At 39.8% G+C, this 24,565-nt stretch overlaps 1 protein-coding gene across 1 annotated transcript in view; it reads left to right on the forward strand.

Moving 5' to 3' along the window:
• The window catches only part of ELAPOR2 (endosome-lysosome associated apoptosis and autophagy regulator family member 2), a 211,372-nt gene that overhangs the window by 88,800 nt on the left and 98,007 nt on the right, over positions 1 to 24,565 (forward strand). The window contains exon 2 of the mRNA XM_052638923.1: positions 11,468 to 11,588. Coding sequence (XP_052494883.1) covers positions 11,468 to 11,588 — 121 coding nt within the window. The remainder of the gene's footprint in view (positions 1 to 11,467; positions 11,589 to 24,565) is intronic.

Below are 24,565 nucleotides of genomic sequence, written 5' to 3' on the forward strand. Positions count from 1 at the left end.
TATATAGCAGTGTGTAAATAAAAGCCTATCTCAATCTCCCAATTTATCCCTCCTTCTTTTCCCCCTTGGTGACCATAGGTTTGTTCTCTACATCTGTGACTCTGTTTGTGAATAGGTTCATCGTACCATTTTAAAAAAGATAACTTATTTAAGCAATATCATACTATATTTGTTTTTCTCTGTCTGACTTATTTCACTCGGTATGACAATCCCTAGGTCCATCCATGTTGCTACAAATGACATTATTTTGTCCTTTTTTATAGCTGAGTGATACTCCATTGTATGTATGTACCACACCATCTTTATCCATTTCTCCATCAGTTAACATTTAGGTTTGCTTCTGTGTCCTTAAAAAACTAAAAAAAAAAAAAAACAACTAAAAAAAAAGCTGTCATTTGCTCCAGCAATCCCATTGCTGGGCATATATCTGAATAAAACCACAATTCAAAAAGATACCTGCACCCCAGTTTTCACTACAGCACTATTTACAACAGCTGAGACATGGAAGCAACCTAGATGTCCATTGACCTGGGCATTTCTATTCATACTAAAGTGTAAGTCCCGTGAGAGTAGGGACTTGGCTGCTTCATTTCTCATGGTATCCGCAGCATCTCCACAGTGTCATGGGGGAGACATGCAGTGAATATTTATTGAATGACAAAATGAGTTGAGTACCTATAAGGCCTTGTTTACAAAGACAGATATTGAATTCAGGTTCAAAACATGAACATTTTCAAAATAGTTTCTAAAAGCCATCATGTCTGCAAATGTAGAGAAGAGGATGTGTCATAAATAGATCAGATACATATTGCTTTACTTAGCCTTAGGTTCCCATGGTAACTAACTTCATGTTCCTTCTATAAAAAAATCTGGGTATGAATGTTTCTGCACAATGCTGTGTGCTCATGTACTTGATCATGTAGGCTAAGGAAGTTTTTTAGTATGTCACGTGTGTCTGCACTGAGTATCCTCCTGTTTTTGACCTTCCCATGTAGTAAGATGTATGCCCTCACCCATGGGAACTGAAGTTGGAACGTCCGTGCTGAGCACTACAGTCTCATGGTTTCTCTTTTTCCTTCCTGTTGTCTCGCTCTCTCAAATAGGGTGTCACACACTTTGCTGAGACTTAAATTTGAGGGCCTTGCTCCAACAGGAGTTGCAGTCTCATCAAATATAAGACTATGCTGTTGTCAGCATTTCACATAAAAATACTCAAAGAGAAAGAGCCTCATTTGAAGAAAATGAATTAAGTTTGCTTTTTTTGGTCTCTTCCCTCTGTGTATGTTCTCTTAGATATCAGCGCTTTTTCTTCTTCTGTCTCTATTGCTTTTGACTCTATAAACTCGAATATGTCCTCATCTACTGGATCATTAAAATTAACCATGGTCAACTCTAAATTGACTGCAGAGGGGAGGCAGGGAGCATGAGGGAACTGATTTGCTCATAGGAGAGTCACTGACATGAGTACATCTCATTGGTTCATTTTGTTGGTTCGTTTGTTCTTTCCTTAGTTCACTTACTCACCTGTCTTAGGCTAATGTATTTCACTGCATGTCTTTAGGCATATTATCTTCAGACTTGGCCTCACTGTTTATCACACCTTATTAGACTTGCTAGTTATGAAGGAACTGATAAGCATTAGAGCAGTTACAAACCCCACCTGTCTTCCAGGGCTTTCTCCTCAAAGCCTTTTCAGGTGGTTCAAGATCACAGAAATTTGTTCTGACTCTGAAGTCATGATATTATGAGGTCACATCATGCATATTACCCTATTTTTCTAGAAAATGATCCCTAAAATGCAAGCCATTTGATTGCTAAGAAATGGATAACTGATAAGGGCTTAAAGAAAAATTGGCTGTTTTGAGTTTATTGAAAGTGGTACCTGTTTTATTTTCTGGTAGAGTTGAGAGATTTTTATTGATAATTTTTTTTTTTACCTTATACAGTTTTAACTTGTCCATTGTCTTGTAATGCCGCTGTTCAACATGGAACCCTAGATTTTTCTGCTTTCTTATAAAATTATGTAGGGGGTGTGTGTCTGTCTGTCTGTCTTGGTGCTCCAACAAAAACATAAACTTATTGAGTACAGGGACTGTGTGCTATATTTATTTTAAATCTCCCCCATGGCATTTAGGCCGTAGTACTTACTTAATAACTAAAGTGTCATGTAGTAAGTGATCAAGTGAAAATCAATCAGTCTTGTCCGAATCTTTGCGACCCCATGGATGCATGGAATTCTCCAGGCCAGAATACTGGAGTGGGTAGCCTTTCCCTTCTCCAGGGGATCTTCCCAACCCAGGGGTCAAACCCAGGTAGCCTGCATTGCTGGCAGATTCTTTACCGTTGAGCCAGAATGATATAAATTGATGTTCATGTATGAAAATGAAATACATTAAGATAGGTTTGTGTGCTCAGTCACTTCAGTCATGTCCAACTCTTTGTGACCCTGTGGACCATAGTCCACTAGGCTCCTCTGTTTATGAGATTCTCCAGGCAAGATTAATGGAGTGGGTTGTCATGCCCTCCTCCTGGGGATCTTCCCAACCCAGGAATTGAACCTGCATCTCCTGCTTTGCAGGCAGATCCTTTACCCACTGAGCCACCTGGGAAGGCCTAACATAGGTATAAAGCATGATAGATGATATATGTTAATGTCAATATATAAATACTATATATTTATTCAATATGGGATTCCCTTGTGGCTCAGCTGGTAAAGAATCCACCTACAATGCGGGAGACCTGGGTTCGATCCCTGGGTTGGGAAGATCCCCTGGAGAAGGGAAAGGCTACCCACTTCAGTACTCTGGCCTGCAGAATTCCATGGACTGTACAGTCCACTGGGTTGCAAAGGGACACGACTGAGCGACTTTCACTATTGTCAATATAATGTCAAGAACATATATACACATGCATATTATTTTCATATGTGAGATATATTCAAAACATTGTCTAGCCTATGTGTAGTTAAACTATAGCAACTGTAATCATAATTGAGAGATGATACCCTAGATTTTCTGTGAGAACTATAAGGCTTTTGTAGTATAAATGACTTTTGCCTTAAGGGTGTCAGAGAAAGCCAGTGGTCAGTAGTTAAAACAGTAAAAACAGATTTTATTCAAGAACTATTGCAATGGGGTTTAAGAAACCTCAGGCTCAAATATAGCATAAGCAAGTGGGGATTTATATCCAAGGAGCAAGGTGAGGGTCAGTGGATGGAAAATTACTAAGAGGAAACATCAAGGGTAAAGGGGGATTCTATCTAAACTGACTTGACAGGATTCTTGATAAAACTGGGTGATGCAGAGATGAACACAGAAGCCCAGAGGTCAAGGCTTCATTGGGAAGAGAGTTCAGAGGAGGCTGACTGATGATTGATCAAGGAAACAGTCTTTTGTAGGGGCTACTTTAAGTAGCTAATATTTTTTGGGGTGTATCCTGACATTTTCTGTTTAGGTGCAAGAAAGCACAATTTGGGAGTTTGTGCCTATACTTGATTTGTGAGTGAATGTGTGTGTGTGTGATCATGATTTGTATTGAGGAGTAATCTTCTAAGCATTTGCTGATGTCTACTGAAAAAACAAAATGCACAACATGAGAGTTATGAGTTAAGTTTTGTTTGGGGCAAAATAAAGGCTATACCCTGGGAGAGAGCCTCTCAGAGGGGGCTCTGAGGGGCTGCTCCTAAGGAGTAAGAGAAAAGGGCAGGATGTATGTGATTTTGATGAAGAGGGTACATGCAGTTAAGAACACATTTTGAGAAAAGGTGGCTGCCAGTAATGAATTTAGTGGTTTTCTAGATATTAGAAGATGCAGGAAATTAGACTCATAAAATCTTCTCCCAAAAATGTATACCTGCAGGCCTGTTCTTCCGGTTTTTTTCCCAGAGCACAGAGTGCCTCATTTCTGATCTCCATCCTGAACTCCTTTCAGAGGTGTTGAAGGTCAGTGTCTGCAGTAGCTGGTGACTTTGTTTTTGCAAATGGCGAGCCACAATTTTTCATCCGCTCTCATCAGGAGTAATTCCATGCTCTATTTCTTTTTGGGTTGTTTCCTTGGTTCCCATATATTTACAATGTTGGATTTTCAGAGTGTCCCATCATTTTGTTATTTGAGGCAGTGTTTTCATTCCCCAGTGTTTTGTGATTTGCAGACTTGTCTAAATAACTGCCATCCCCTGAGTGGGGTCATGACAAGCCCTTCCTCCAGTTTATAATTTAGAGTGTGAATTGTGAGCGGATGTTCTGCTGTTTAGAGTGTGCTCTGACTGACATCATTATGTTTGGTGATTAAGTGTCAGGAGCCCTGTAATGTTGCAAAAATTGACAGGAACTTTTCTTCTTGTCAGGAAAATTGTGAAACATGTTGAAATAGGCAGAAAAGACGACTGACCTGTTTAGAGCACCTTTCTGAATGATCAGTTTCTGTAGAAGTTTGCATTGTCCCCTGACTTTGAACTATTTTGCAGTACTGTTAGATGTAGGAAATTGATAAGAATACAAATGATTCCTGTCCATAGAAATGAAAATCCATTTTATTTTTTGGAATGTAATTGATTATTGCCCTTAGGATATTTCCCAGTTCTGCATCTCTTAGTTCATTTCACTTTCCTGGTTGGCAGTTGATATGTGTTCTTTTGAGTTCTCCTTTGAACTGGTGACAATGGCTTATTTCTGGATTGACTTGTTAGTTAATGACTTAAATAAAATATTTGACATATTAATTTTATATTTATACTAGAAAAATTTTACATTTTCTTTTTAATTTCTCTTTGATACCCCCCAAATTCCCATTTCCAAGGGATAAATTTAGCTCAATATCTATTTAGGTCTGTGGCCAGAGTTATGAGGTATCTATGAATCTGAAAATGAATGTGCTGTAGCTCTGTTTATTCAGTACCTTGAATACCATTCAAAATATTTGGGGAGTGTATATTGTATCTTGAGTGATTTTACTGCATCACACTATTTCTTAGATCTCTGCTGTGGGTTTAAGGGTTGACTTCAGAAGTAGATTAAAAAAAATTATTACTGGCCTAGATGAAATAGCCTATTAAATAATTTAAAAAATAAAACCCATCAGGTAGGGGCTGTAGTCTAAATTTCTGACCCCAAGTGCTGCCCTCCACATGAAGTAGGTTTGCATTTCAGTGTTTTTAAATGATAAATAAACACATTATAGTTTCCTGCTGGAGTGCTAAGAATTTTGTAACTTAACAATAGCTGTGCCTCTTTAGATTTCAAGGGTATTCTAGAGAAGGCAGGTAGAATAAAGAATCATAGGAAGACTAATTGGCATATGACATCTACCACTGCATCCAGAAAACACAACATACCTTTTCTGTGTACTTACTGCTCATAACTGGCAACCTGAATAACACAGAGGCCAAGGTGACAGAGTTTTCTTGAGCTTACCTATTTTATTCAGAGGTCTTGCTTCATTTGAAATTCATGCCATACTTTTCAGCATCATTATTTTGCAAGGAGGATAACAAATTACATATGAGGGCCAGGATCCTTACAGTGGGATATGCAGATAAGAAAGAAATACTTCCTAATACAAATAACTGGGAACAAGAGGAACAGGAAAACCATTATGCAACTGCATGGCTGGTCTAGGCTATTCTGCAGTAGGAGATTATGGTAGGCTGAATACTACTCCTCCTACCAAAGAAAGGTGCCTATGTCCTAATCCCTGGAATCTGTGTATGTTACCTTATATGACAGGGGGGGGAAAGGCTTAAAAAACTGTGAAGATGTGAATAAGAATCTTGAGATGAAGATGGTTATCTGAATGGGTCTTAAATGCAGTCACAATGGGGAGGAAGATGAAGGCAGTGTGTCCACAGAGGCAGAGACTGGTGTGATGGCAGCTGCAAGCCAATGAAGCTGCAGACACCAGAAACTGGAAGAAGCAAGGAATGGATTTTGCCTTAGGGCCTCCAGAGGGAATGTGGCCTGGGTGGCACTTCAGTGATGCTGGCTTTGGACTTCTGGCCTGCAAAATTGTAAGAGAACAAATTTCTGTTGCTTTAAGCTGATAAATTTTTGGTAATTTGTTACAGCTGTCAAAGGAAAACTAATACAGAGTTTACAACCTGAAGTGGGGAGTTGCTGTAACACATAACTAAAAATGAGCAGGTGGCTTTAGAATTGGGTAATGAACAGAAGCTGGAAGAATTTAAAGTACACGATAGAAAAAACCTAGATTGCCTAGAACAGACTGTTGACAAAAATGTGAATGTTAAAGATTCTTCCAGTGATGATTCAGGAAGAAGTGAGAAACACAGTAGTAAAAGTGAATATTAAATTGTCCTTAGCAGAATGTTGGTAGAAATTTTAAACATGCTACTGGTTAAGGCTAAAAAGAACTTGAGGAACACATCGTTGGAAATTGGAGGACAGGTGACTTTTCCTATATAGTGGCAGGAAGTTTAACAATTTCATCCTGTTGTGTGGAAGGTAAGTAATACTTGTAAGTGATGAACTTGAATATCAACAGGGGAGATTTCTGAGCAAAGTTTCACAGCTTACAATAAAATGTTAGAGGAAAGAGAAATCGAAGGGAGAATTGTTAAAAAGAAATCCAGACTTGATTACTTGGAAAATTCTCAGCCTGTGCAAATTGCAAAAGATGCTAAATTCAGAGATTCACTGTTAGGAAAGTATGCTGTGGAGACAAGGCCCAGAGTGTGGCTGGAAAACCTTTTGCTAGTGTCAAAGAAATTAGGTGTGTGATTCACAGATCTCAACTGTCTTAGCAGAAACCAGGAACAGAGATGGGATTATCCAGGAAAGATTTTAGGAAGATCTTCTGTCTATGGCATGAGATGTACAGGAGACCCACAAACTTTATGATAAAAGGGGAAATACTGCCAGCATCAAGAAAACGATGGAGATGGATGAAATGGAGGAGGGCTGTTGGATTCCCAAAACTTTACATGCAAGAAGAAGTCCAGTAAAACTATTCAACTGCAAATATGTTTTTATTAAAAAAAAAAATTCAGAAGAATGACTCTGAGGGTAGAGTCTTGGGCCCAGAGATTGGAGCCACGAACTATAGTGGATTATTCCCAGACCTTGAACGTTATGTAATTTGCCCTACTGAATTTTGAAATGTCTTGAGATGGTTGACATCATCCTTCCCTTTCTTCCACTTTATCTTGTTCTGAGTGGGAATGTCTATCACTGTCGTTAATGTCAAAACCCATTGTACTTTGGAAGCAGGTAACATAGGTCCGCAGATGGAGAGGAATCTTCCCCCTTATAGATCTTAACCAGAGTCTCCTTGATACTTGATTTAAATGATTAGATTTGGGACCTTTGAACTGATGAGATGTAAATGAGGTTTTGGCCTTTGAATTGATACTGTAATGGGTTGAGACTTTTTAGGGAATATTGGTATGTGGTGAGTGTACTTTGCATGTGGGAAGGACGTGAAGTTTTGAAACCAGAGGGTGGGCCATGGTAGGCTGAATAATGCCTTCCTCTTCAAAAGATATTCATATTCTCTCCCCTGGAACCTATAAGTTGTTATCTTTTGTGGATAAAGAGGTTGAAGATATGAATAGGTTATGGATCTTGAGATGGGGGATTTTTTTTTTAATGATCTCAGTGGACCCTAAATGCAATCACAAGAGTCTTATCAGAATGAGATAAAAAGGAGATCAGACAGAAGAGAAGGCAGTGTGACCACAGAGGCAGAGACTGGAGTGATTCAGCTATAAACCAATGAATGGCAGCAGCCGCCAGAAACCGGAAGAGGCATGGAGAGCATTCTCCCCACAACCTCCAGAGGGAGGTCAGCCTGGTTGACCTTCTGATTTTGGCCCAGTGATACCAAGTTTGGACTTTTTGCCTCTAGAACTGTGAAAGGATAAAGTTCTATTGTCTCAAGTGGCTTACGTGTGTGATAATTTTTGGCAGCATCTGCAGAAAACTAATATAGAAATAGAGGGAGAATCAAATGGTTTCTGCTTATCTGTGTCCTCTTGTATTCTGAGTGTGAGACATCCTTATGATTCTTATTAGACTTGTAACTATCAGGCTCTTATATTCAAAACTTTGACCACTTCTATTTTAAAACTAGCCTTCTATTTTAAGCACAATTGCATTATATAAACTGAAAACACTAGTAAATAAATGGAAGGCTTGAGTTTTGCTCTCAGCTATGTTGCTTACTAGGTGGGTATGTATGAGTAAGTCCCCTCTGAGTTTTAGTTGAGTAATGTGAATAATGTTAACTGTCTTTCCTAATCCACATAATTATTATGAGTATTTAATGACATAAATATGTGTGAAAAATTCCAGATAAAGTACATGTAAGATTCTATAATAAACTCTTAACTATGCTCCTTCAACCTATAGGAAAGTTTTCATGAGCTATTTTGTACACAAATCACTGAACGCATGAAACACTCCCCCCACCTTAGATAAGATGCTAGAAGTGGAATTTTGGAGTCAAATTTTTTAAAACACATTAAAGCTCTTGGTACAGAATGACTTTCTCCCCAGAAATCCTATACTACTTCATTCTCTCTTTGGAAGCGCATATGAGTGCTCAGTTTACTGCACTGTTACATTAGAGAGTTTTAAAATAAATTTAAATGCCATGTCAACTTGATGAAAATCATTATTTGTATTTCTTTGGCGATGTTCAACTTATTTTGTTTATATATTTTTTGTTAGTTGCTCAGTGGTGTCCAGATCTTTGTGACCCCATAGGCTGTAGCCCTCCAGGCTTCCCTGTCTGTGGAACTCTCCAGGCAAGAATACTGAAGTGGGTTGCCATTCCCTTCTCCAGGGGACCTTCCCAACCCAGGGATCAAATCCAGGTCTCCTGCATTGTATATACTTGGCTATTTGTATTGTTCTTTAATGAACTGCTTGTGTTCTTTGACCATATTTCCAATAGTTATTTGTCCTTTTCCTTACTGATTTTTAGAAACCCAGTATTTTATACTTTAAAGATTATGGTGAAATATATATAAATCAAATTTAGCACCTTAATAATTGTAAGTGTACAGTTCAGAGGCGTTGAGTACATTCATATTGTTGTATACCCATCACCACCATTCATTTGCAGAACTCAGAAACCTGGTATTCTTAAGTTAATTAACCTTTGCTGTATGTTTCTTCAGCAGTTCGTTTTGTTGTTTACTTTTTGCTTTTGTTTAGGACGACTTCTGATGTATAGTGTTTAACATTTGTATGCTGTCAAATTTAGTGAACCTCATTGTGTTTTCCTCCCTCCCTCTCTCTCTCCTTTCCTCCCTTCTTCCCGTCTTTCCTTCTGGAAAGCCCTTCCTATTTGTAGGCTTTTATTGATTTTTTTTAAACGTGTAGATTTGCTCTTAATTGGCAGTAAAACGTATTAGAAATCCAGATTCTTGTCAAATAATATAATCTCAGATTGTTTGTTACCAAGCTTTGTAAAGAAAAAAAAAATCCTATTTGAAAAAAATCCTATTTAGAGATGATTGCTTGAAGGATATAATGAATCTTATTTCTGGGAGAGAGTCTGCTGAATACAGCATAAAGCCCTTGGCTCCCGGCTCAGTGATTATACCTTCTTTACCTCTCAGTCCCTTTTCATTTTATCTCTAAGAGTGTGCAGATATTGGAGCAGGGGAAACAGAGATGCAGGTAGTTTGTGCCTTACCTTATTACCACTGGTTAGTTCCTTCCTGCATATCATTCTCTGTACCCACATTGCCTTTAAGAAGAAGAATAATTCTACCACTAATAAGTGCTAACTCAGTGTAGCTTAACCTGGCTAACATTTTACTGCTGCAAAGCCATGCAAAATAGGAAATACTATTATTCTAATTTTACGAATGAAAAAAGTGGATGCTTTGAGAGGTAAAGTGGCTTGTCCAGTATAGCACATTGATGGTATGTGGAAGAATAGGATGTCAATTCAAACTCAGACCTGATTCCAGAACCTGCCTCTTAACTGGTATTTTTTCTTACACACACATGCACACGCGCACACACACACACACACACACGCACACAAACTTCCCTACCTCCCACACCTAGTTTTCTGATGATTATGTGATAATATTTCTATTCACTCCTGTTATTAATAAACAGAGTAGATGAAACCACCTAGCAACTTCTAAAATATTGAGCTGAAAATATTTTGGGCTAGATTTATAGCTTCTGTCATTCTTGAAATGCTGCAGTGAAACAAAATGCTAAATTTTTTCCTCATTCCTATCAGCTCAAGGTCTCAGTGATGTGCTCTGAGCAGGGGTGGTCAACGTGAAGACAGAGTTCAGAGGAACCAAGGGCCAGAGACAAGTGGGTTGGTCTTACTTGGCGACTGTAGTAAATGGTCTATTTTACAGTCAGTGATTGAAGATACTCTGCTGTGGTGGGGATATATTGAGCCTGGAAGAGCTGCTTTAAAATTTGGTAGTCTTTTAATTAGTATTTGGGTGATTAATTATTATGCCGTCTGCTAAATTTTAAACGGAGTGAAAAATTAGGTCTGTGGGAACAATTCTCTTATTTCTTTCTTTGAAAAACTTAGGACAGTGACAGCTTTCAATTTCTTAGGGTTATTTTGCTCATATATTCATATCTATCAATTATTCAGATCTTAAGAAGCCTGCAAAAATAGGGACATGTGCTGTTGCCTTTTGGGTGTGTGAGATTACAGGTCCCTGGCCACACCATTAAGTGTATGGCTGTCATGTTCCTCTTCAGAGCCTCAGCACCTTGTATTGTACATTTTTTTTTTCAAACTTTAAACTTTTAATTTTTATTTTATTTTTTATACCCTGGTGGCTCAGATGGTAAAGAATCCACCTGTAGTGTGGGAGATCTGTGTTCAGTCCCTGAGTTGGGAAGATCCCCTGGAGAAGAAAATGTCAACCCACTCCAATATTCTTGCCTGGAGAATTTCATGGACAGAGGAACCTGATGGGCTATAGTCCATGGGGTCACAAAGACTCAGATATGACTGAGCGACCTAAACACACATAGTCGATTAACAATGTTGTGGTAGTTTCAGGTGAACAGTGAAGGGACCCAACCATATAAATACATGTATCTATTCTCCCACAAACCTCCTTCCCATCTAGGCTGGCACATAACATTGAGTAGAGTCCCATGTGCTATACAGTATGTCCTTGTTGGTTATCTGTTTTGAATGTAGCAGTGTACACATGACCTTCCCAAACTCCCTAACTGTCCCTCTCTCCCACCCCTGCCCCTGGCAACTGTAAGTTTGTTTTCTAAGTCTGTGAGTCCTTTTCTGTTTTGCAAGTCAGTTCATTTGTGTCATGATATATTTTTTTTTTATCAAAAAACTGCATGATATGGATGGAGTCTCAGAAGAATGAGGATCAACCAGAGAGAACAGTTTGGAATGAGGCTTCCAGGCAGGTTTGAGAGTGACTGAGAAAGCACAGTTGTCCCATTAAAACTGGCTCTAACAAAGACTTGTCTGTGATTATTTGCAGAAAGATTACCACTTTGAATATACAGAATGTGATAGCAGTGGCTCCAGGTGGAGAGTTGCCATTCCGAACTCCGCAGTGGACTGCTCTGGCCTGCCTGACCCAGTGAGAGGCAAAGAATGCAGTATGTTTTGACTTTTTGACTTTTTTCCCAATTAAACCATAAGTCCTTCATATGAGCCTGAGAAGTTAACTGTGATGCCTATAAAAGACCTTGGAAAAAAAGAGCCTTGTTGTCCAGCAGAGCAGAAGCATCTTTTCTCAACACCTAGTGCCCTTAGGTCTGAAGTCTGAAAGGAGATGCAGGCTATATTAAGGGGTGTTATTTTTATTTATTTGTCCTAAAAAATCTGGTTTACTATCTTACTTGAAATTCTAAAGGGCAGAGTGGCAGAATTTCTATTTAATAGACTTTTTCTTTAAATTTTAAGGGACTTTTCAGAGTTTTGCTACACATAAATAGCATTTGGTACACATAGTATTGTTAAACACATTGTGTAAAATGTGCCATCTTTGTCATTTGTAGGTTCGGTGACATTAAGAACAGTTACATTGTTGTGCTTTCCTCCCCAACACACATCTATAGAACTCTCTCACCTGGCAATGGATTTGTTTTTGTTTTAGCCATAGAAATATTATAATTTGCCTTTTTAATGTACAGAGAAATTAGAGAATTTGTCTATCATATTCAACAGCTTGTCTTGTAGCAGTTAAGCAGGTTTGAAGTGTAACATGAATTAACAGAAATATGTCATTAAATTAATTTTCATTTATAGACTCTACTTTTAAAAACCCTTGAATTTGGTGAGTCATAAGATCCTGCAGTAAAGTTGTCTTGTGGTATTCTAGAGTTCAAAGCCAGAAGACAAAGATTATTTTGGTTTTTCTACAGTCTTCCAAATGGTATTCCTAAAAGCTGACTTCTTTTGTTCCCAAATGAAAAAGCAGATAAGCAAATTAATTAAACAGATAGCTAATTCCTTCCTCTTCATGGGAAAACACTATCTCCATGGTTGGTTGGAGGAGTTTTAGCATAGGTGTGGATTTAGTAATAAAAGAGAGACGGGAAGATGGTATGTCTTAGGAAAATTAGAGGAGAAAGCCATTATTTCTTGGTGAATGATATTAAATGAATATAAAGAGAACCTGAGAAATTCAGGTTAGCTAGGGAAAGGCTCGTGTCCAGCAAGAATCTTGGGAGGATAGTGGGGCCAGTGAAGGAGATGATCCATGGCTGGGGTATATGTGACCACCTCTGCAGAGAGAGGACCAGCTCTCAGGGAGGATTCCAGTTAAAAGGGAAACATCCTGAGTATTGCCTGTGGAATTAACTCATTGCAAAATTGCTTCTGTCACTTTTCTGAAAAATCTGTATATCTTTTATCTATATTTACATTTTCCTTATGGGCTAATTCCTTGTTTCCCTTGTAAACAACCCGACTGAGGTGGAGTGTGTCAGCATTTTGAATGTATCAGATCTCTTCAAGAAAATTAGAGATACCAAGGGAACATTTCATGCAGAGATGAGCACAATAAAGGACAGAAACGGTATGGACCTAACAGAAACAAAAGATATTAAGAAGAGGTGGCAAGAATACACAGAAGAACTGTACAAAAAAGATCTTTATGACCCAGATAACCACGATGGTATGATCACGTACCTCGAGCCAGACTTCTTGGAATGCAAAGGCAAGGGGGCCTTAGGAAACACTATTGCTAACAAAGCTAGTGGAGGTGATGGAATTCCAGTGGAGCTATTTCAAATCCTAAAAGATGATACTGTGAAAGTGCTGCACTCAATATGCCAGCAAATTTGGAAAACTCAGCAGTGGCCACGGGATTGGAAAAGTTCAGTTTTCTTTCCAATCCCAAAGAAAGGCAATGCCAAAGAACGTTCAGACTACTGCACAATTGCACTCATCTCACACGCTAGCAAAGAAATGCTCAAAATTCTCCAAGCAAGGCTTCAGCAGTATGTGAACCAAGAACTTCCAGATGTTGAAGCTAGATTTAGAAAAGGCAGAGGAACCAGAGATCAAATTGCCAACATCTGTTGGATCATCGAAAAAGCAAGAGAGTTCCACAAAAATGTCTACTTCTGCTTTATTGACTACACCAAAGCCTTTGACTGAGTGGATCACAACAAACTGTGAAAATTTCTTCACAAGATGGGAATACCAGATCACCTTATCTGCCTCCTGAGAAATCTGTATGCATGTTAAGAAGTAACAGAACCGAACATGGAACAACAGACTGGTTCCAAATTGGGAAAGGAGTACGTCAAGGCTGTATATTGCACCCTGCTTATTTAACTTCTATGCAGAATTCAGTTCAGTCGCTCAGTCTTGTCTGACTCTTTGCGACCCCATGGACTGCAGCACACCAGGCTTCCCTGTCCATCACCAACTCCCCGAGTTTACTCAGACTCATGTCCATTGGGAGAAGGCAATGGTGACCCACTCCAGTACTCTTGCCTGGAAAATCCCATGGACAGAGGAGCCTGGTAGGCTGCAGTCCAGGGGGTCTTGAAGAGTTGGACACGACTGAATGACTTCACTTTCACTTTTCACTTTCATGCATTGGCGAAGGAAATGGCAACCCACTCCAGAGTTCTTGCCTGGAGAATCCCAGGGACAGAGGAGCCTTGTAGGCTGCCGTCTATGGAGTCGCACAGAGTCAGACATGGCTGAAGCGAGTTAGCAGCAGCAGCATGTCCATTGAGTTGATGATGCCATCCAACCATCTCATCCTCCGTCATCCTCTTCTCCTCTTGCCTTCAGTCTTTCCCAGCATCAGAGTCTTTTCCAACGACTATGCAGAGTACATCATGAGAAATGCTGGACTGGATGAAGCTTAAGCTGGAATCAAGATAGCCAGGGGAAATATCAATAACCTCAGATATGCAGATGACACCACCCTTATGGCAGAATGTGAAGAAGAACTAAAGAGCCTCTTGGTGAAAGTGAAAGAGGAGAGTGAAAAAGTTGGCTTAAAATTCAACATTCAGAAAACTAAGATTATGGCATCTGTTCCCATCACTTCATGGCAAGTCAATGGGGAAACACTGGAAACAGTGATAGACTTTATTTTCTTGGGCTCCAAAATCACTGAAGATGGTGACTGCAGCCATGGAATTAAAAGATGCTTGCTCCTTGGAAGAAAAGCTATGACAGTCCTAGACTGCAGTTTAAAAAGCAGAGACATTACTTGCTGACAAAGGTCCAACTAGTCAAAGCTATGGTTTTTCCAGTAGTCATATATGGACATTAGGGTTAGACTATAAAGAAAACTAAACTCCAAAGAATTGATGCTTTTGAACTGTGGTATTGGAGGAGACTCTTGACGAGTCCCTTGGACTGCAAGGAGATCAAACGAGTCAATCCTAAAGAAAATCAGGCCTGAATATTCATTGGAAGGACTGATGCTGAAGCTGAAAGTCCAATACTTTGGCACCTCATGTGAAAAACTGACTCATTTGAAAAAAAACCCTGATGCTGGGAAAGATTGAAGGCAGGAGGAGAAAGGGACGACAGAGGATGAGATGGTTGGATGGCATCAACAACTCAATGGACATGAATTCGAGCAAGTTCCGGGAGTTGATGATGGACAGTGAAGCCTGGCGATGCTGTAGTCTATGCGGTCACAAGAGTCTGACACGACTGAAGAACTAACTGAATGGAACTGTTTTCAGCAGCAGTGCTGCTGTTGACTGGCACTGGCTTTTGAGTACTGATTGTTCCTTTCAAATGGGCTACGGTGGAGTATTTACATGATGGAAATTGAGGAACACTACAAATCAGCTTACCAGCCATACCACTAATTAAATTCATTGGCCAAAATTTCAAAAATATGCTTCAGAATTGATGTCTGACTAGGAATTATTTCTGTTTGTTGCCAAGGATGTTTTTTGCTCATTATTTATTATTATCTTCCACAGATAATGTTATGAATTTGACATGCCAGCTAGAACTACTCTAAAAACTTGATATAGTAAAGTCATTATTAGTTGTAAATCACTTTAAATGATGATAGTACTTACTTTTAAAATGGTAGCCTAAAATGATACTACTTATGAGATGGCTGGGACATTTTTTATCTTGCTTTGTCTGAAATCTGAATTTACGTGTATTTCTGTATACTATAGTTATATCTGCTCTGGAGGTTGTTAGTCTGGCCTCTGATTGTGACTGTTCTTTATATGATAAAGGCAAGTTATTTTGAAACTCACAAGAAACTTAATAGAGGCAATTACCTTAGAAGCTCAGTCAATTCCTAACATTAAGCGTGGTGCTTAGCACATTACTGGCCATCAAAGCACTGCTGAAGGCAGTTATGATAATAACTGAATATTCCTTCAGTGGCTTAGATGTTCTACTGCTAATAATAGCTACCATTTTTCATATATGGATGATAGGCTAACCACCGTGCTTGGAGCTTCATATCATTTTCCATTGTATCCTCACAACAACCCTCTCTGATAGCTAATGTCAATGTCTCTGCTGATAAGAAAACTCGGAGTTAAGATGGTGAAGTAAGTTACTGCAGGTTGGGTCATATAGGCAGGATATGGCAGATATGCGGCCAGATACAGACATGTCTGATTCCAGAGCCTATCTGGACATATAAGCTGGCATGGGGGTACATATAGCTCTATCACTGGCCATCTTCAAGGGAAGATATTAGAAACGTGTGCTTCAGGATAAAAGAGGATAGAAACGTTGGGGTTCAGGAGCAGCTTGCTATCTGCAAGCTGTGTGTGAATGATGCCCAAACCTGAAATGATGGATGATGCCCACAGGCAGTAGACTCAGCAGTTATGTTGTGATGATATGGCCCAGCAGTGGGGCCATCTAAAAGAAAATTTAAAAGTTAACATGTCTGCTTCACATAAGTGAAAAATATTTAGGGCAGTGCTTATGTAAGACATAACTTCCCCAGACCCCACTGTTCTCAGTGAAGCAAAACCCAGAATGCGGCCTCAGATGAAATTCCTGTAGAATCTTCCAAATTAATTGGCTAGATCTTTCCCTCTTTCTCAGAAATAAACAGTACCTGAGGCTTCTCCTTAGGAAAAGAATTATAGAGATGTTTATGTAGCAACTGTACATTTTAAAAAATAAAATTGATGGGCAAGCTGTATTATATCTTTATCTTTAATAAATCCTGTAAATTCTGGTTGCATGGCTCTGAGTGAAGTAAGTCAGGCTTCAGTTTTTGTTGTGTTACATCCCTAGACTGTATGTGAGCTTGAGGCTTGCTGCACTCAGGAAATGGGAGGGAGAGACCTCTGGTTATTAACTGACACAGCTTCCCATTGTCCTCCTGACCCCTCTGCTGTGGAGTCCTCAGTGTCTTAGGCAGTGCTGCACTGGGCAGGCCACCGAGATGACTTCATTTCTTTCTGTCGGCTCCAGGCTTAGCTCCAGAAAACTTTGCTGCCGTTTCCAAGTCCTGGTGCCGAGTCTCATGTCTGTGGACATCATCCACCATTGGAGGTGTTGGTGTCATTCAGACACAGCTTACAGGTAGCATGTCGTTCCTGAATATAGCACTTGTTACTTCCTCCCAAAATGAGGCGATATAACCCCGGTCCCAACGCCATCCCTTCTCTACTGTTGGATCACTTTCCTCTTGCGCAAGAGTTTTAAAACTCTTCCCTTGACTCTCTGAGTGTTTGCTTGACTTTCTTAGATTATTAAAAGCAATAGTCATTCTGGAATGGTTTCCTGGGTGGGATACCTTCTCTCCTCCTCCTCTCTCTTACTCTCACCAACCACATTGGAGAAAAGGGACTTTTTGTTTCAAACTAAACTTTATAAATAAAAGCCTGGCTACTAGGAGCGAGGAAAGAGCTCCTTTCCTATTGCCTTATGTATTTTCAGACATGTCTGGAACACCAAAGGGAAGAAAAAAACATAGCAAGATATCTCTTCCTTTGGGGAGTGTGTATTTCTGTTGTCTACTACTTCACATATTTCTCAGCCTGTGACTTCAAGTATAACCTTAACACATTGCTTTCTAATCGGGGATGACTAAGGTATTTGTAATCTGATTTGTTATGTTAGCATCAAGTCATAGTATTGTGGGCATTGTTTAGTCTTATAGTTCATTATTTGTATAAACTGACATTTGGCTCTTAGATTTTAAAATGCTATATTTAGATATTAAAAAATCCTTTAATACAGTTGTTTTCCTATTTTCACTTTGTCTCTCAGAGCTGTTGTTATAACCTACATTTTATGGGCCTTAAGGTGAAGGAGAGGTGACAGTTTGAATCAATAATTTTTGATTCCAGTTGGACTAAAAGAAGAGGAAGGATTGTCATGGAAAGGGGAGTTGGTTTTAGCTTCCTGGGTGGGATATTTAAAAATCCCTTTTTGGGGGATCATAGCTCCTTGAAGGAGAAGGCAATGGCAACCCACTCCAGTACTCTTGCCTGGGAAATCTCATGGACTGAAGAGCTTGGTAGGCTGCAGTCCATGGGGTCGCTAAGAGTCGGACATGACTGAGCGACTTCACTTTGACTTTTCACTTTCATGCATTGGAGAAGGACATGGCAACCCACTCCAGTGTTCTTGCCTGTAGAATCCCAGGGACGGGGGAGCCTGGTGGGCTGCCATCTCTGGGGCTGCACAGAGTCGGACACGACTGAAGCGACTTAGCAGCAGCAGCAGCTCTTTGAAGTGTAGGCACTTCCCCAGGATTCAATACATAGCCTGTTTCAGTTGTGTGGAGTTGTTATTGATATGGCAGCCAGGACATTTGGGAAAATTGAGTACATTGGTATTGAATGGTGATTGCATTCTGTTCTGCAATATTTCATGTAAACAAAGGGTGTTGAGAGGTTTTTTTTGTTGAGAAATGCCAATACATTTTTTTTTTTTTTTCGCTCTCCTCCTAAGTATAAGGAAGGAGATAATGGGATGAGGGCAGATTGTTTTTTTTTTTTTGGCAGGGGGGCACTTCATTGCTTGGCTCATGGATGGATGATGGGTAGATGGATGAATGGATGGATGGAAAGGCATAGAAAACAGAAGCTTTGTACAAATACAAAAATATCTATATCTCTTTCTAGAAGGCTTGTTGAATCAAATTTAACCACCAGTTAACAAACTAAATTGTTATTTACTTCACTGCAGGGAGATAGGATGGACATTGCTTAATTTTCTGAGCCCTCCCATCCAATTTTGATGCTTTATGACATTGAGAATTAGGAGGCTCTAGGTCTACAGGTGGAGAAGGCAATGGCACCCCACTCCAGTACTCTTGCCTGGAAAATCCCATGGACGGAGGAGCCTGGTAGGCTGCAGTCCATGGGGTCGCTGAGAGTTGGACACGACTGAGTGACTTCACTTTCACTTTTCACTTTCATGCATTGGAGAAGGACATGGCAACCCACTCCAGTGTTCTTGCTTGGAGAATCCCAGGGACGGGGGAGCCTGGTGGGCTGCCGTCTATGGGGTTGCGCAGAGTCGGACACGACTGAAGCGACTCAGCAGCAGCAGGTCTGCAGGCTCAGATTTTATGTCAGTGTACAGGCGGGTGGAAATCCCCTCCCCCATCAACTTAAATGTGTTCTAGGTTCTCCTCTGGGAACCTAAACTTGTTATAAATATTGGCTGCTCTCAATGCCAAGTATTTCTGACTGATAAGTTTATTACTTTCAAATTGCATTCTGTGTCTTAGTGCCTGAGGCAAGCTGGGAACACCCACCAAGGTGCTGATGTTTTATTCTAATCCAACTTTTTTAAAAATTTACTTTACAATACTGTATTGGTTTTGCCATACATCAACAAATGCCAATACTTTTTAAAAACGGCTACTGCGATATCCCCTTGATGAAGGGCTGCAGTGCACATTTTCATAATAAAGTCTCTGAGAAACATGGTAATTACTTATGGAACATTTACTGTGTTTTAACTGAATTCTGTTTTACCCAGTGTTTCCCAAGTGTATATGATTATAGGACTCTTTTATCCAATGTGTAGTTGCACCCTTTTGGCTAATTTCTGCAGATAATGTTTTTGGGGAAACGCAGATTTAAACACAAATGCCAGGCTAATTTAGGAAATTTTTATATGTTGTTCCTTATGCTATGGTTTAGCTAATTTCATTGCTCTGTAAGGCTCAATGGAAGCACTACCAAATGGGTGTCCAGTCCCAGACTTCCTACTGATCATGGGCAGGCATGATATATACCTGGGATGAAACCCCAGATCTGCAACAGATGTATGTTTTGAGCAAAATATTTAGTTCACAGCTATTTATTGAGTTTTAATCCATTCACTAAACATTTGTTGAATATTTCCTATATTCTTGACAATAGGGATCCAAAAATATTCCATAAATGAGCACTAGATTCCTATTTTCCAAGACTTTTCATTCTAATCAGGGAGCAGATGGGGAAATAAATTATTTCTAGTATAGGGGCAAAGTGCAAGATAGATACAAATACCTAGGGTGATCTTGCCAAGAAGGGAGGGCTGACTTATGCTCAGAGGGAGTCAAGAGACCTCACAGCAAAGCAGATGTGAGTTTGAAATGCAGACTGAATAACCTTGGAAATTTATCTGACCCTTGGCAGGTTCATGTGAAAAATTGTGTCCTGATTTAGAATTGAGACAGGGATTAAATGCCTTACTTAATGGGCTGTATGTGTTAATTTTCTGAGGATCTGAGGTGAATCCTCAAGGATGACCTTCATGAACTTGAAGCAGAGTGGCATTTGCGGCAGAGGGAGCATGGGTGGAGATGCAGCTTAGAGGCAGCACTGGGTTTCCTGGGGGCCCGGGCAGGTATGTGTGGATGGTGCTCAGGGAGGAAGTGAGCAGGGACAGATAATGCTGGCCAGTCTTACAGGCTCCAGTGTGTTATATCAAGGACTTGAATCTGGAGACATCTGTTTGCAGGTATTTGAGGGCCTTAAATGAAATAATAAATATGGTGTCCAGAATCATAATTATATAATAATGTAGCTTACTGAAAATAATAATAGAAATTATAATAGCCAGTCTTTACTTGCTCTATGTCAGCATGATTGTAAATGGTTTACATGTATTCTCTCAAATCCAGGTATCCTAACAACCTTGTGAAGTAGGTACTTGGATTATCTCCCAAAGATATGTCAAAGGCAGGACTGGGACTTGAAACAGAGCATTTTAGCTCCTGGGTCCATGTTCTTCACCTGTATGGTGTCCCATCTCTTTGGGCAGCATTCCAGTGTTTGTTGAACAAGTGTTAGGCCCCTTCTTGAGGCATTGCGTGCATCTTACATTACCTCTTGAAAAAATGTTATGCAGATCTATAGGTAAATGGATTTTTTTTTTAATAAGATAGCATCTAAAGGCTCAAATATGTTGCTTGGTGGCTTATTTTAATTGATTGATGACCTTATTGTAAATTTTATCCTTAATCGTGTCTATTTTTCTGAAAGGGAGGGGAAAAACATTTTGAATTTAAGGCACATTTGTAGTTATATCCTCAAATACAATGGATTGCTTAGGGCTTTTTTTCCCCTGTGTCTAGAAAACTGTTGGTGCTTGATGCCTATAGTGTACATTCATTATTTAGCATGTAGTAATAGTAGAAAAATATTGATTTTTTTAAACAGTAGAGACTAGAATCTAGTCTAGTTTCCAACTAGAAAACTAAGAATTTCTGATTCTTAATTTAGAACAGAGTCTTGTTTCATTCTTCCCAAGAGGGGAGGAGCTGTCATCCTCTCCTGGGCCCTAAGACAACTCCAAACACTGGGATGTCTTTTGATTGAATAACATCGGTGTCACCAAGTTAGAGTCTGCCTTCAGTGTTTCATTTCTGTAGGTTAAACACAGAGATCTAATCAGACTAGTGAAAATCTGTTCTACATATGAAAGGATCGAAATCCTTTGTCCTCAAGCTTTGGGTGTTGATGCTTCAGATTTCAGGTGAGAAGAAGACTGGAGATAAATCTGCTCAGCAACACGCAAGTGGTTGGTGAAAGCAGGAATGCATGAGACTGTTAAGAGAACAGATCAAAAACAGGCTTTACATCAGTTGAAGTGTTTGATGGGAGCTATGGTTGAGGAAGCTTCTTTGAAAAAAGTGTTTTATAAGGAGATGAGAGGACCCAGCCCTCAAAACTGCAAAATCAAGGGCAGAGGAGCTATCAGGAAGTACATGGTGACCGGCACTTTGTAAGGAAGAGGAAAAATTCAGGGTGATAAGAATCAAAGTGTTGGGACATAATTGAAAGTTGAGAAAACTGATTTCACAGGTGCATTTCTCTGCCCTCTTTATCAAATGCTCTTTAACATTTTCCTTCCCCTGACCTTCACTATTAGACTTTTTTTCATAAACCTTGTGTCATCCTGAAACTCCAGTACTTTGGCCACCTCATGAGAAGAGTTGACTCATTGGAAAAAACTCTGATGCTGGGAGGGATTGAGGGCAGGAGGAGAAGGGGACGACCCAGGACGAGATGGCTGGATGGCATCACAGACTCAATGGACGTGAGTCTGGGTGAACTCCGGGAGATGGTGATGGACAGGGAGGCCTGGCGTGCTGTGATTCATGGGGTCGCAAAGAGTCGGACACGACTGAGCGACTGAACTGATCTGAACTGTGTCATCCTGTGCTCAGTGAACTGGAATTTGTCTCCTTCCCTATTCCCTATCAAACACTGAAGTCAAGAAGCCACAATAAAATATATTTGTGTGTGTGTGTTTTAAAATAGGAAGTTTTAATCTAGGCTCTCGTAATTTAATGGGGATTGTAGCTGTGGTGTTACTTGGATCAATTTTCCTCCCAGGAGTTGGTGATTTTGGTCATAGGGGTGGGGGACAGATTATTCTTGCTGATCAATCTTTTCCATGAAGCGCAGTGACAGTCACACCATCCTAACTGGTAGGGTTCTGTGAGGATTCGTTCACTGGAAAGAATGTTAAAGTGAGGATGCATTTTCAGAGATGGAAAGGCAATCCTTTGAATATTCTTTTCAATAAAACAGTTAATTAGAGCAAACCAGCCAGAACTGGTTTGTATTAATGTAATCCTTTGTATATCTCTTGTCTTCCTTTCATCTTTGCAAAATGAGAGGCGAAAATTTTCTCCCTTCTCTGTTGAAGAATTGCACAAATCTGAACTTACAAACATAACCCTGTGGCCTCCATCTTCATCACTGTATCTTAATGGAAAGTTAAACATGTTTATTGTAGGTTATTTAAGAATTTGGTTCTTATCATTTAATTGCACCACTTCAGACTTTGCACTGCAGCTCGTATGTTACTCAGCGTGGCTAAGCAGCCCTGCTGTAAGTAGAATTCATGTCTTTAACTTCCAGGGCAGAGATGTGTTTTTTGGATGCTATTCTTTACTTCAGAAACAGTAGATTTTTTTTTAGGTTAGCTGTAATAAAGTCTTTTGGCTTCATGGTACTGCAGGGAAGTATGTTTATTAAGTAGAGAGTCATAGGAGTTATGAGACTCATAGATTGTGAGTCTGCCCGTGGTGACTGTAGAGAAGTTGAGCTAAGATACTCCAGGTCACACAGATGAGCAAACTCGGCATCCATACCAGGAGGGTTTGTACCAGGTGATCTTAAAAGTCCCTTTTGGTCATTCTGGTAGTTTTAAGTGTTATTACATACCATAATTTATTCATTCTGTGATCAGATCATGTCTCATATTCCATGCCTTGTGAATTAGAGTGGAAATATAATATCTCTTCTCAGTGTTCATGAGTATTTACTCCTCACAGAACACTGCAATGTCTGCCGTTGTTAGAATTTGCATAGTGTTACCGTCTTCTATTCTCTTCCAGCCTTATCTTGAACATGGCAAACAGGTGATGTGTTCACAACCAGCCTGCATTGCTGCCTTGTGAATTTTGACCAGGAAAATAAATAAATAACAAATACAGTAAGTAAAATATAATGAAAGAGAACAAGGAATCCTTTTAGCCAAGGGGAAAGAAAAATGCCTACATGTAAATAAGAACATCAACAAGAAATGGCCTGTTTTAATGCACTGTTTTGATATCTTCCTGTCTTACTTTAATTTTGTAAAATGAGATAAATTATTTTTCTTCTCTAAGAATTTCACAATTAAGAACCTAAAAAAGAGAGTATCCAAGCATTCTCCTTGTCACAGGCATGGAGGGAGGAAGAGCATCCAAGATTTGCTGGACTGAGTCTGTTTAGCTTCTTTTATTTTATTTATATTTTTTGACCACAAGCGTGGCATGCGGGATTTTAATTCCCTGCCTGAGGATCAAACCCAAGCTCCCTGCAGTGGAAGTGTGGATTCTTAATCACTGGGCTGCCAGGAAATTCCTTCAGCTTCTTTTAGATGCCATTTCCTACTTCCTTTCTGTTTTCTGTGGGAAGACTTGCAAACCTGACAGGCAGTTGTAGCTTTAATTATCTGATAATGATAATTGACTGGCTAAATGATTAATAAAGATCAGCCAGTCAGTTCAGGCACTCAGTCATGTCCGACTCTTTGTGACACCATGGACTGCAGCATGGCAGGCTGCCCTGTCCATCACCAACTCCTGGAGGTTGCTCCAACTTCTGTCCATCGAGTTGGTGATGCCATCCCACCATCTCATCCTCTGTCATGCCCTTTTCCTCCTGCCCTCAATCTTTCCCAGCATCAGGGTCTTTTCCAATGAGTCAGAGTTTTGCACTGGGTCACCAAAGTATTAGAGTTTCAGCTTCAGCATCAGTCCTTCCAATGAATATTCAGGCCTGATTTCCTTTAGGATTGCCTGGTTGGATCTCCTTGCAGTCCAAGGGACTCTCAAGAATCTTCTCCAACACCACAGTTCAAAAGCATCAATTCTTCAACACTTAGCTTTCTTTATAGTCCAACTCTCACATTGATACATGGCTATTGGAAAAACCATAATTTTGACTAGATGGGCTTTTGTTGGCAAAGTAATGTCTCCGCTTTTTAATATGCTTTCTAGGTTGGTCATAACTTTTCTTCCAAGGAGCAAGCGTCTTTTAATTTCATGGCTGCAATCACCATCTGCAGTGATTTTGGAGCCCAAGAAAATAAAGTCTGTTACTGTTTCCATTGTTTCCCCATCTATTTCCCATGAAGTGATGGGACCAGATGC

The sequence above is a fragment of the Budorcas taxicolor genome, chromosome 4, assembly GCF_023091745.1.
Source record: "Budorcas taxicolor isolate Tak-1 chromosome 4, Takin1.1, whole genome shotgun sequence".
NCBI classification, from domain to species: Eukaryota; Metazoa; Chordata; class Mammalia; order Artiodactyla; family Bovidae; genus Budorcas; species Budorcas taxicolor.